The 12,445-nt window shown below is 51.9% G+C and overlaps 1 protein-coding gene across 1 annotated transcript in view; it reads right to left on the reverse strand.

The window, feature by feature from the left end:
• The window catches only part of LOC142255913 (mannan-binding lectin serine protease 2-like), a 66,405-nt gene that overhangs the window by 9,196 nt on the left and 44,764 nt on the right, over positions 1-12,445 (reverse strand). Inside the window, exon 11 of the mRNA XM_075327359.1 lies at positions 10,293-10,370. Coding sequence (XP_075183474.1) covers positions 10,293-10,370 — 78 coding nt within the window. The remainder of the gene's footprint in view (positions 1-10,292; positions 10,371-12,445) is intronic.

Consider the following 12,445-nt stretch of genomic DNA (forward strand, 5'->3'; position numbering starts at 1 on the left):
GAGCACGGGGGGTGTATAGGCAGAAGGGGAGGGGCTTTACACTTTTAGTGTAATACTTTGTGTGGCCTCCGGAGGCATAGCTATACACCCAATTGTCTGGGTCTCCCAATTGGAGCTAGAAGAAAAGGAATTTACGGTAAGTAAACAAAATTCCCTTCATTTTTTTTTTTTTTTTTTTATTTATTTTTTTTTTTTTCTTCCTCAGTCCGATTTGGGCTGAGAAATAAATAGAAAAAAATAGCATATCGGAGCTGCCTCTGATTAACATGGGTCCGAGTGCAATGCGAGAATTTCTCACACTAGACAAGTGTGAAGTTGGCCTTAATAATAAAAAAATAAAAAAAAAAAAGAGCAACGTGTGCACAGACTGAGTTCTCACACTTTGCTGGGGATGGAAATGCATGCAGTTTAGGGCCATAAACTGCACCCAGAAACTACAGTGTGTGCACAGGGCCTAACAGGTAAGCTGATCAGGCTCAAGCTCCTTAAGGGACAAAAAGTTAGAATTACTTAAATATTTTTTATAAGAAGTGTAAAAAAAAAAAAGTCTTTAAGACCATGTGTCACGAACCACCGGGGGGGTCACTCAGAAATCCCCCGCGCTGGCTACCAGTACGTCACAATCGGGGGGTAACAAGTGGGGGTCACCCCTCCTTTATACCTCCCGACCGACAGACAGAGCACGTGACGCGCTCTCTAGCGCCCCTCTTATAGTCAGGCCAATTATGGAATTGCCCGACAATAAGCAAGGAGGCCGCTATACTACTTATGCCGATTATTGAAGGGTCCCCGGTGAGAGTAGGGTATATATTCCCCCGACCTCCGCGGGTGGAATATATAAAACCTCCCCGAATCTCACTGGCCTCCCCACAATAATCCTTGGCACAACTCGCTGCCACCAACCGCTTCACGGTAACTATTAGCCGAACACACAGACGTGGGATTCAAGATCGAGATAACAGAACAGCCCAAGATTAATTATATAATTTAATCAGCCTAAAGCACACTAGAAACTACAATATATACAATAGGAGATCTACAGAATATACATATGTCAGAGTACAGTTACAGATAAAGCATGGTTTACAAACAGGCATACACAGTTCCAGCAGTTACCTTGTGCGTCTGGCCACAGGTGGGCGCTGTAGACCAGGGTTCTAGGATCCTTCCCACAGATGTTTCCTACACGTGACCCCCAGCGAAAGAACACTGGAAAATGGCCGAAGTAGGGTTATCAACCTGGGCAAATCCAGGTCCCCTCCTACCTTAGTGACCTCAGAGGGAGCACTGCTCCACCCCTGGCTGGAGTTATGGACAATATCCACAACAGGGAATATGGGCCATAACTTGGCCTGGGAGCGTCGTAGGCGGACGCCAACACTCTCATTGTGACAGTTATGAATTTAGCTACAGAACGAGAGGACTCATGACTTGTCTACTAGTTCCCCATTGGCTGATATCACGCCTGGGGTACTTCCCAAGCTCCCGCTCCCATAAAAAAGGTGTGCCAGCATCGTCCGCATGCAGAGACACCATTTTTATGGTTGCCATATTTATCGGAAATATGGCTTGCGAGATATGAACCATATTTTCCTGGAGTCGTTCTGTCTGGATACTTCCAAGCTTGCTAATTAGATAGCAGCCCCTACCACAGGGTCACGGCAGGGAGTCATCCTGTGTCCATTGTTCCCACATCATCTAATCTCCATATCACAGGAGATGGCCATGGAGGTGTAAGTGGAACACAGACCAGTTCCTTTGACACCTATCTGCTAAACAAACCGTTTATCCCTGTGGTAAATTTTCTGATTGAAGGAGTTGTGTGAAGGAAAGGGGGGGTGACACCAGGAGAGGGCTTCCTGACATAACTTGAATATCATGATTTATCGTCATATCTCCGGATTTACCTCACACCTCCCCCCTTTTGAGGGCGCTAGGGGGTAGCACACTCCGGTGTTCCCCCGTGCGCCCGTCCGCGACCTCTCCTTGTCGGGACAGCCCGTCTGCGTTACCGTGGTCCCGGCCCCTTTTGTGGCGAATGGTGAAGTTGTATTGCTGGAGCGCAAGGCTCCATCGCAACAATCGCCCATTCGTCCCAGAGACGGTGTGCAACCAGCTGAGGGGATTGTGGTCCGTCTCCACGATGAAGTGGCGCCCGTATAGATAGGGTTGCAGACGCTGCAGGGCCCACACTATGGCCAGGCACTCCTTTTCCATCGTGGAATAGGCCACTTCCCTTGGTAACAGCTTCCTGCTCAGGTACAAGACTGGGTGCTCTTGGCTCGCAGAGTCCACCTGGCTGAGCACCGCACCGAGGCCGAAGTCACTGGCGTCGGTCTGTACTACAAACGGCCGCGTGAAGTCGGCTGCCTGTAGCACGGGCGGGCTGGTCAGGGCGTCCTTTAGGGCCCGGAAGGCTGTCTCGCAGTCCACTGTCCAATCGACTGCAGAGGGCAGCTTCTTCTTGGTGAGGTCCGTCAAGGGCTTTGCCAGGCTACTATAGCATGGAACAAACCTCCTATAGTACCCAGCGGTCCCCAAGAAGGACATCACCTGCTTCTTGGTCCTGGGGGTGGGCCAGGACGCGATGGCCTCCACTTTCTCAGGCTCGGGCTTCAGTGTTCTCCCGCCTACCCGGTGACCGAGGTACTGGACCTCGCTCATGGCCAGCTGACACTTTCCCGGCTTGATGGTCAAACCTGCCTGGTGGATCCGCCTGAGCACCTGTGCTAGATGCTCTAGGTGATCTTCCCAGGTGGGACTGAAGACGGCAATGTCATCCAGGTACGCGGCCGCGTACCCTTCAAGTCCCTTGAGCAGGGTGTTGACCATCCGCTGGAAAGTGGCAGGGGCATTCCTCATCCCGAATGGCATCACCGTGGACTCGTACAGTCCAAATGGGGTAATAAAGGCAGAGCGTTCCCTGGCCTTGCGAGTCAGGGGGATCTGCCAATATCCCCGGCTCAGATCCATGATGGTCAGGTACTGAGCCCCGGCCAACTGATCGAGCAGGTCATCGATGCGTGGCATTGGGTACGCATCGGCGACTGTGACAGCATTGAGCCCCCTGTAGTCCACGCAGAACCGAGTGGTTCGGTCCTTCTTAGGGACGAGGACTACAGGCGAGGCCCAAGCGCTGTTGGATGCCTGGATCACCCCCAGCTTCAGCATCTCGTCAATCTCCTGGCGCATGTGTTGCTGCACCTCCAGGGAAACCCGATATGCTGAACGCCGGATCGGGGGATGATCCCCAGTGTCCACGTGATGGACAGCCAAGTCAGTCCTTCCGGGCTGGTTGGTAAACAACCCCCGGAAGGGGTGTAGGGTGGCCCACAGCTGGGACCGTTGGTCCTCCAAGAGCTGGTGGCCAACCTCCACATCCTCAATGGATCCGCCTGCCCTAACCTGGGCTAGCATATCCAAGAGGGTTTCCGCTTCTCCCTCCTCGGGCAGGTTGCACACGGGGAGCGCACATGCCTCCCGCTCATGATGTGCCTTCATCATGTTCACATGGAAGGGCTTCCGCCTTCCACGGGCAGGGTCCAGGGTGACCAGGTACGTCACAGGGTTGAGCTGCTGGTACACGAGGTATGGGCCTTCCCAGGCTGCCTGAAGCTTGTCCTGTGGTACGGGGACCAGTACCCACACCTTTTGACCCACTTGGTAGGTCCTCTCACAAGCGTTCTGGTCGTACCAACGCTTCTGATCGGCCTGGGCTTGAGCCATATTGTCGTGTACCAGTTGCGTCAAGGCCTGCATTTTGTCCCGGAAGCGCATGACATACTCGATAACCGACACTCCAGGGGTGGCCAAATCCCCTTCCCAAGCCTCTTTCACCAGAGCCAGGGGGCCCCGCACACGTCGCCCGTACAGGAGCTCAAACGGTGAGAATCCTGTTGAGGCCTGTGGAACCTCCCGGTAAGCAAATAACAGGTGTGGGAGATACCGCTCCCAGTCACGCCCGTGGGAGTCGACCAACATCTTAAGCATCTGCTTTAAGGTGCCATTGAACCGCTCGCACAGGCCATTAGTCTGTGGATGGTACGGGCTGGCCACCAGATGTCGCACCTGGACCTGCTTACAGAGGGCCTCCATCAGCTGGGACATGAATTGGGTCCCCCGGTCAGTGAGCATTTCCTGGGGAAAACCCACTCGGGAGAAAATCTCCAGCAATGCGGTGGCCACCTTGTCAGCCCGAATGGACGACAAGGCCACTGCTTCTGGGTACCGGGTGGCATAGTCCACTACCGTTAGTATGAAGCGTTTCCCGGAGCTGCTGGGGATGGCCAGCGGGCCGACCAGATCCACAGCCACCCTCCTGAAAGGCTCATCGATGATTGGCAGAGATACCAGTGGGGCTTTGGGGTGTGGCCCCGCCTTCCCCACTCTCTGACAGGTTTCACACGAACGGCAGTAGGCAACCACATCGGCCCCCATTTTTGGCCAGTAGAAATGCTGGTTTAACCTGGCCTTGGTCTTAGCGATCCCTAGGTGTCCGGCCATCGGAATCTCATGTGCGATCCGCAACAACTCCGTCCGGAACGGATAGGGTACCACCAACTGTCGGTCCCTGGGCCACGCCTCCGGTGAACCCTGCTGGACCGTGACCCGGTACAGCCGTCCTTGGTCCCAGACCACTCGCTCCGGGTCCGAGTCCGAGGGAGGCTGTGCCGCCTGCTCCTTTAGAGCTTTCAGGCTGTCGTCAGCTTCTAACGCTGCCTGAAACCCCTGACTAGATGTGGCCAGAATCGACGAGACTGTCACATCTTCGGTCAGTACCCCGGGACCTGTGTCCTGGCCTCCACCTGACTCGGCTGCCACTTGGTCAGAAGCGGAAGAGCTATCGGACCTCCGGGAGGCCCCTTGGCTTCCAGCACTCCCACTGCGGGTGACAGCGGCCACAGCCGCTGCGACCGTGGGTCGTGCCTGCTCCTCCTCCGTTCCTGACCAAGTCGCCGGTTCAGGCAGACCTACCTGGCTTCCTGACACCCCGGTTGTGGGGGAACCCTGCACCGAGATCTTACCTGGGAGCACTTCCGCTCCGGGACCGGCCCCAATCTCACCTGCCTGTTCCCCCCCTGCAGCAACAGAACCCCGCTGTGAAATCTCTGGGGACCCCACATTTGCTGTGGTAGCCCCCACCCCACACACTGGTCCTCCCCCTGCAGCGCCCTGCTCTCTGCTTATCCCTGCAGAGGGCAACAGATCCCAGCTCACAGGCTGATTACTTGTAGAGGCATTGTCACACCTTTCTCTGACCCCCTCCCCTGTCACAGCTGCAGCTGTGTGTGTGTCTATGGTGTCTATGCAAGCAGAAATATCAGAGTTCACTCCCCCCTCTCTCACATCATTCATAGATAACACATTAACATTGTCCGGAGGCACGTCAGTACTGGCTGAAGGTTCAGCCTTTGGGGGGGGCCCAAACTGGGAGGTTATCTGCCCCAAATCTGTCCCAAGTAGCACGTTTGCGGGGATCCGATCAGTTACCCCCACCTCCCTCACCCCTCGCCCTGCGCCCCAGTCCACATAAATGCCAGCAACAGGCAGCGCCGGGTCAATGCCTCCAATCCCGGAGACAGCGAGGGTTTTTCCAGGTATCAAGTCTTGGGGGGACACCATCTCATGCCGCACCAGAGTCACCTCCGAGGCGCTGTCTCGCAGTCCTATGGTCACAGACCGGCCGACGGTGACAGGTTGGAAGCTGTCCAGGGACCTACCACCACCCCCACCCACACAATACACCTTGGGCGGCCCTTGGGACGGGGACGGAGCCGGGGCCTTGGGACGCTGAGGGCACATGGCCTTGAAGTGTCCAGGTAGGTTGCACTGGTGGCACCGTCTTGGCTCTGCCACGGGCCTGGAGAGGGGAGTTGAGGGGGACACCCCCTGCAGTCTAGGGGCAGTCGTAGAATTCATCTTACCCCCTCTCCAGGTGCTGCTGGTGGCTGCTCTCCTGGCCTCAGGAGCCCGATTGTTGGTGTAGTCATCGGCCAGGGCAGCTGTAGCCGTGGACCCCTTTGGCTTCTGGTCTCGGATGAACTGGCGGAGATCCTCAGGGCAGTTCCACAAGAGTTGCTCTGTGATGACCAAGTCTAGGATCTCTGGTCCGGTGGTAAGCTGCAGGCCTTGGGTCCAGTGGTCGGCAGCTCGGGCAAGTGCCCGCCGGTGGTCAGCCCAGGAGTCCTTTGGTCCCTTCTGCAGGGTCCGGAACTTCTTGCGGTAGGACTCCGGAGTGAGGTTGTACTGTTGGATCAGGGCCCGCTTGATTGTGTCGTAGCCCTGATCTGCCTCAGTAGGCAAGTCCCCAAGGATTTCCAGGGCCTTACCCCTTAAACGGGGGGTCAGGTATTTGGCCCACTGGTCCTTGTCCAGATGGTGCTGCAAGCAAGTCCGTTCAAAAGCAGTCAGGAAAGAGTCCAAGTCTCCATCCTTCTCCAGCACTGGGAAGTCCTCAACACGGACCTTTGGAAGTTTGGTGTCTTGAAGGTCACGTGTGGCTGATGAGGGCCGGAGCTGAGCTAGCTGCAGCTGGTGGTCACGCTCTGCCTGTTGCTGTCGCTCTTCACGCGCTGCCTGCCGCTCCGCAGCCTCAGCCTCACGCGCTGCTTGCCGCTCCGCAGCCTCAGCGTCACGCGCTGCCTGTCGCTCACGCTCGGCCATGAGTATCTCGTAGGTATCCCGGTCTCCAGCCATAAGCCTGGCCAAGGCAGCTTGAAGGAGGGCCTCTGCACCTCTCAGGCCGGAGGGATTGGCAAGTGGTGATCTGCGGCACGCTGCAGAGCCAGGTGATTCACTGTCCAGTTCAGAGCGGAGGACTGGCATCTGGCTCGTTGAGGACCCTTGGGCGAGCTCCTCCTCATTTTGTCCAGCAGTGCCAGGTTGTGCGATGTCCTCTGCAGAGCTGTTCTCTGGCGTCGGGCTCTTGGAGGGCTCGTGGACAACCTCCTCATCGTCTCTGGCCTGAGCATCGGCCATTCCTTTGGCTTTGCTCCTGGTGCCATCAGCCATTCTTGCAGACTTTTGGTCACTGACACAGAACTGACACCTGATGCACCCACACACCTTACAGTATCTGCACTCTGACACTCTAGTGTTGAGCTGGTCTGAAGACCCCAGTAGCCACAGCTGCTGCAGGCAGTCTTTAGTGTCTGGGAGTATGGGTCTCACACTCACACACACTATTATCTCGATCCCACCGCTATGCCACCAATATGTCACGAACCACCGGGGGGGTCACTCAGAAATCCCCCGCGCTGGCTACCAGTACGTCACAATCGGGGGGTAACAAGTGGGGGTCACCCCTCCTTTATACCTCCCGACCGACAGACAGAGCACGTGACGCGCTCTCTAGCGCCCCTCTTATAGTCAGGCCAATTATGGAATTGCCCTACAATAAGCAAGGAGGCCGCTATACTACTTATGCCGATTATTGAAGGGTCCCCGGTGAGAGTAGGGTATATATTCCCCCGACCTCCGCGGGTGGAATATATAAAACCTCCCCGAATCTCACTGGCCTCCCCACAATAATCCTTGGCACAACTCGCTGCCACCAACCGCTTCACGGTAACTATTAGCCGAACACACAGACGTGGGATTCAAGATCGAGATAACAGAACAGCCCAAGATTAATTATATAATTTAATCAGCCTAAAGCACACTAGAAACTACAATATATACAATAGGAGATCTACAGAATATACATATGTCAGAGTACAGTTACAGATAAAGCATGGTTTACAAACAGGCATACACAGTTCCAGCAGTTACCTTGTGCGTCTGGCCACAGGTGGGCGCTGTAGACCAGGTTTCTAGGATCCTTCCCACAGATGTTTCCTACACGTGACCCCCAGCGAAAGAACACTGGAAAATGGCCGAAGTAGGGTTATCAACCTGGGCAAATCCAGGTCCCCTCCTACCTTAGTGACCTCAGAGGGAGCACTGCTCCACCCCTGGCTGGAGTTATGGACAATATCCACAACAGGGAATATGGGCCATAACTTGGCCTGGGAGCGTCGTAGGCGGACGCCAACGCTCTCATTGTGACAGTTATGAATTTAGCTACAGAACGAGAGGACTCATGACTTGTCTACTAGTTCCCCATTGGCTGATATCACGCCTGGGGTACCTCCCAAGCTCCCGCTCCCATAAAAAAGGTGTGCCAGCATCTTCCGCATGCGGAGACACCATTTTTATGGTTGCCATATTTATCGGAAATATGGCTTGCGAGATATGAACCATATTTTCCTGGAGTCGTTCTGTCTGGATACTTCCAAGCTTGCTAATTAGATAGCAGCCCCTACCACAGGGTCACGGCAGGGAGTCATCCTGTGTCCATTGTTCCCACATCATCTAATCTCCATATCACAGGAGATGGCCATGGAGGTGTAAGTGGAACACAGACCAGTTCCTTTGACACCTATCTGCTAAACAAACCGTTTATCCCTGTGGTAAATTTTCTGATTGATGGAGTTGTGTGAAGGAAAGGGGGGGTGACACCAGGAGAGGGCTTCCTGACATAACTTGAATATCATGATTTATCGTCATATCTCCGGATTTACCTCACACCATGTGTACACGTTTTTGTTTTTTTTTTTTCTTTTTTTTTTAAGTTTTTTATTTGTAAGCCAAATCCAGGCGTAGATAAAACATGCAGAAGTGCTCGTGTTTCTATTATACTTTTTTTTTTCCTCTTGACTTTTCCACTCTTGGATTTGATTTACAAATACCGATTGTTAAAAAATGAACACAAAAAAAACACAATACTCAGCATGTGCACAGGGCCTAAAATTTTAAATCTCCCTGCTTTTCTCAAGAAAAAAAAACCCAGGAAAATAGTTTCACTGGGTCAGTTCTTTGACAAGATAAGATATAAGTAGTAAAGTATAAAGGGCAAGGAGTCTCTGCACACTCTGAAACACTGCAACGAATAGCCATTAAATTGTCACGTGTGCCCTAAATGTGTGTTGATAAAGTACAGATCTCCACGCAAAAAAAAGTATGTACAGCAGTATCGGGGAGGGGGGGGGAATAACAAAAGGTTGAGCCCTTGGAAGTAGGGAAGGAGAAACTGTCCCTGAAGAGCTTAAAGGTGATGTCATCAGAAAATTATCAATTAAATCAAGTTTTTGTGTTAAGTTAAGGAGGTGAGCTGTGACATCTATTGTGAATGGTGTAACCTGTTATCTACTGTAGATATGTCAGTATGTCCAGTAGGAGAAAGTGAGCTGTGACCACCAATTGTGACTGGTTGCTCTTATCTCCTGTATATAGCGGTGTCATTGTACAGGAGGAGAAAGTGAGCTGTGACATCACCAATTGTAACTGGTTGATCCTGTAATCTACTGTATGTAGAGGTGTCATGAATCGTACAAGAGGAGGAGGTGATCTGTGATATCGCCTATTAATGGTGGATTACTGTAATCCTAAGAGACTGATGGTATATCCTCTTTCTAATGTGAACAGGTGCAGACTATGAGTAAGATGTGGCATCAGTCTTTCTTTGATTACAGGGTTAGGCCTTATGATTGAGCTGCTCTTCAGCCTTCTGTGATGTTAATTCCCCATTTGCAATTTCCGGTCGCCCATAAATTGTAGGGTATTTTTTAACCCAAAGAGGGATTAGTTTGTTAGGTTCCTAACAAAAATGAGGTCGCCTTGTTGCTGGCAGTTGGGCTCACATAAAATCTGGCCAATTTTGTGTGCCAAGTATCTCAATCTTTAGGCTGTGTCCACGGGACTATGTATCTGTGGATTTTTCTGCATCAAAATCCGCAGCTTTCCCGCAAAATCCGCACCTTTTCATAGGTGCGGATTTGATGTGGATTTTGTTTTTGGTTTTTTTCCAATTTTATAGCCAAAATCCGGACGAAAATCCGCAACAATAATTGACATGTTGCAGATTTTTCCGCACGATTTCCGCTGTGGAAAAATCCGCAGCGTGGACACAGCATTTCCCAAATGCCATAGAAATGGGTGGGGAGTAGCTGTGCTGTAGATTTTCGGAAAATCCGTGGCTTTTCCGTGAGAAATCCGCGGCAAAATCTGCGCATTTTCCGCAGCTTGCACACATTGACTCCTTGACTGCTGCATAGTTGCCTCTGTAGCTACGTGTGCTGCCAGTCTGAGCCACAGAAAGAAGTAAAGGTGTTTGGTTCCCTGTTTGGATATACGGTACATGGACAGATAGGTGGTCCCCTTGATGGGATAGGGGGCTGAGGGATTCCTCTCGTGCAAAATAAAAACCTCAGTGATTTGGAAGTTCTTGCCCCCCCCCTCCAGTTGTTACATACCAGGTAGGCAGGTTGGGATCGCTTTACTCCCAGTAATGACTTCTACCCATTCTCCTCCTTTTCCACATCGATAATGTGCTGTAAAAAGAGAAAAAACATACATTTTGTTTCATTTCTTTACCTACCAACCACTCATTGAGCACATAGTGATGGACGTAGTTACAGGGGAAAGACATTTGTCTGTACTTGAATTTAAAGTGTATCTGCCGGTGATTTTTTTTTTTTTTTATCATGCGCTGTCGTCGGTACATGACACATTTTCTGGGCAACACGTGACTTTGGCTTTACATTTCTCACCATTTTTCCCCTCTCCAGGCTCTTCTTTCTATTTCCAGTTTCTGAGCTAGTGAGTGCTGATTAGGTACCATGATGTCTCCTGTACACTGCACACACACACGTGAGGGATTCCTACTCTCCGGTCTATATGTAGCACGTGTTAGGCATAGCTGTAAGCACAACAACGGCAACTTAGGACTTCTTCCCATTGTAAACGCTGCCACTAGTCCTGGATTATGTTTTGCTCCTGGCTCAATGTCTTCTGGTGGTCCCGGCTTGTCTGTTTTGTTCCTCGCTGTTTCACGTTCTGCCATCGCCTTCAGTCCTTGTTCACCCTGACCTGCGGCTCTCCAATTGAACCCATAGCAAGTACAAAGCTGCTTCTAGTCCAGGGGTCGGGAACCTTTTTGGCTCAGAGCCATGAGAGCTGCATATTTTAAAATGTAATTCCGTGAGAGCCATACAATATGTTTAAGCAAAAACTATAGTACAGTAGAACCTCGGTTAACGAGTAACCCAGTTAGTGAGTATTCCGCTTAACGAGCAAAGCTTGCTGTGAATTTGTAACTCACTTTATGAGCAAAATACTCACTTCCAGTTCTGTACTTCCACCGCGCTCTAATCCGCTCTTACAGTCCACACATATTATGCACACCTTACTGTCCGTTCCATCGCCAGCCTCCTGGTTCTTGTATTGCGCCGGTACAGGATGTGAATCCGGTAACCATCGCGACGAAGGAGGAACGTCCGCTGCCAGACGCTACTCAAAAGCAGCGCACTGACCAATCAGAGGCAAGCGGCTCCTGTCTTTGACGTCAGCACTCTGGCAGCGGAAGTTCCTCCATCGTCGTGATGGTTGCCCGATACACATCCTGTACCGGCGAACTGCAAGTCCCAGGAGGCCGTGTGTGTGTCATTTAACAAGCTGTGGAAGGAACTGTCTCCATTGCAATGACTTCCTATGGGAAATCTTGCTTTGCTAGACGAGTAACTTGGTTAACAAGCACAGTCCCAGAACGGATTATTCTCGTTAACCAAGGTTCCATTGTATAGTTAGTGCAAAGGGTAAATGAAGGTATATGACAAGATGCAGAGGTAATGGGGAAGTCTAGAGCAACAAGACAAAAGTATCAAGAGAAAAAAAAAATGAATAAGGCTGTGTGCGCGCTGCACCGCACAGAAAAGGTCTGTTTCAGAGCGCAGCTGAACAGCTGTGTTCTGAAGCGCCTGGTGACGGCAGAGAACGTGCGCTCTGCATGCTGCCTCTCCCTATAGACAGCATGCAAAGCGCACGGAAGAAGTGACATGTCACTTCTTAGAACGCAGCGATTCGGGCAGCAGCCGAATCGCTGCGTTCTAATATGCCACGTGCGCACGTCTCCTGCACAATCTCCATAGATCGTGCAGGGGAAGCAGGACACATGCAGTTACGCTGCGGTGCAGATCGCAGCGTAACTGCATGCATTACGCACACGTGCACACACAGCCTAAAGGGTAAGAACAAAAGATCAGAGAAAATGACACGTGGATAGTCACCATAACAAGAATAGTGGAATACGCTAAAGTGCTGCCAAATGTGCAGTGGCCTGGTATCGGTGGTGTATAGTGATAACTGGTGTCCGCCACTGTGAAAGGCGCCAAGGTATCAGGGAAACTTCCAGGTTAAAGGCACTGGTGGCCAGTAGCGGAGCAGTGAAAGCACCATGTGACCACTCACGGAAGTGTCCGCTTAGAGTTGCTAGGGAGATAGCACGCATACAGCGCATGCGTCCGTGATGTGGCCATTGGAAGGAGGAAGCGGTCTGTGTGCGCATGTCTTGGTGACGTCAACAAGAAAGAGCCGGGGTTAGGCACTGGAAGCAGTCACCCGAGATAAC

This window comes from Anomaloglossus baeobatrachus, chromosome 11 (assembly GCF_048569485.1).
Source record: "Anomaloglossus baeobatrachus isolate aAnoBae1 chromosome 11, aAnoBae1.hap1, whole genome shotgun sequence".
Classification (NCBI taxonomy): domain Eukaryota; kingdom Metazoa; phylum Chordata; class Amphibia; order Anura; family Aromobatidae; genus Anomaloglossus; species Anomaloglossus baeobatrachus.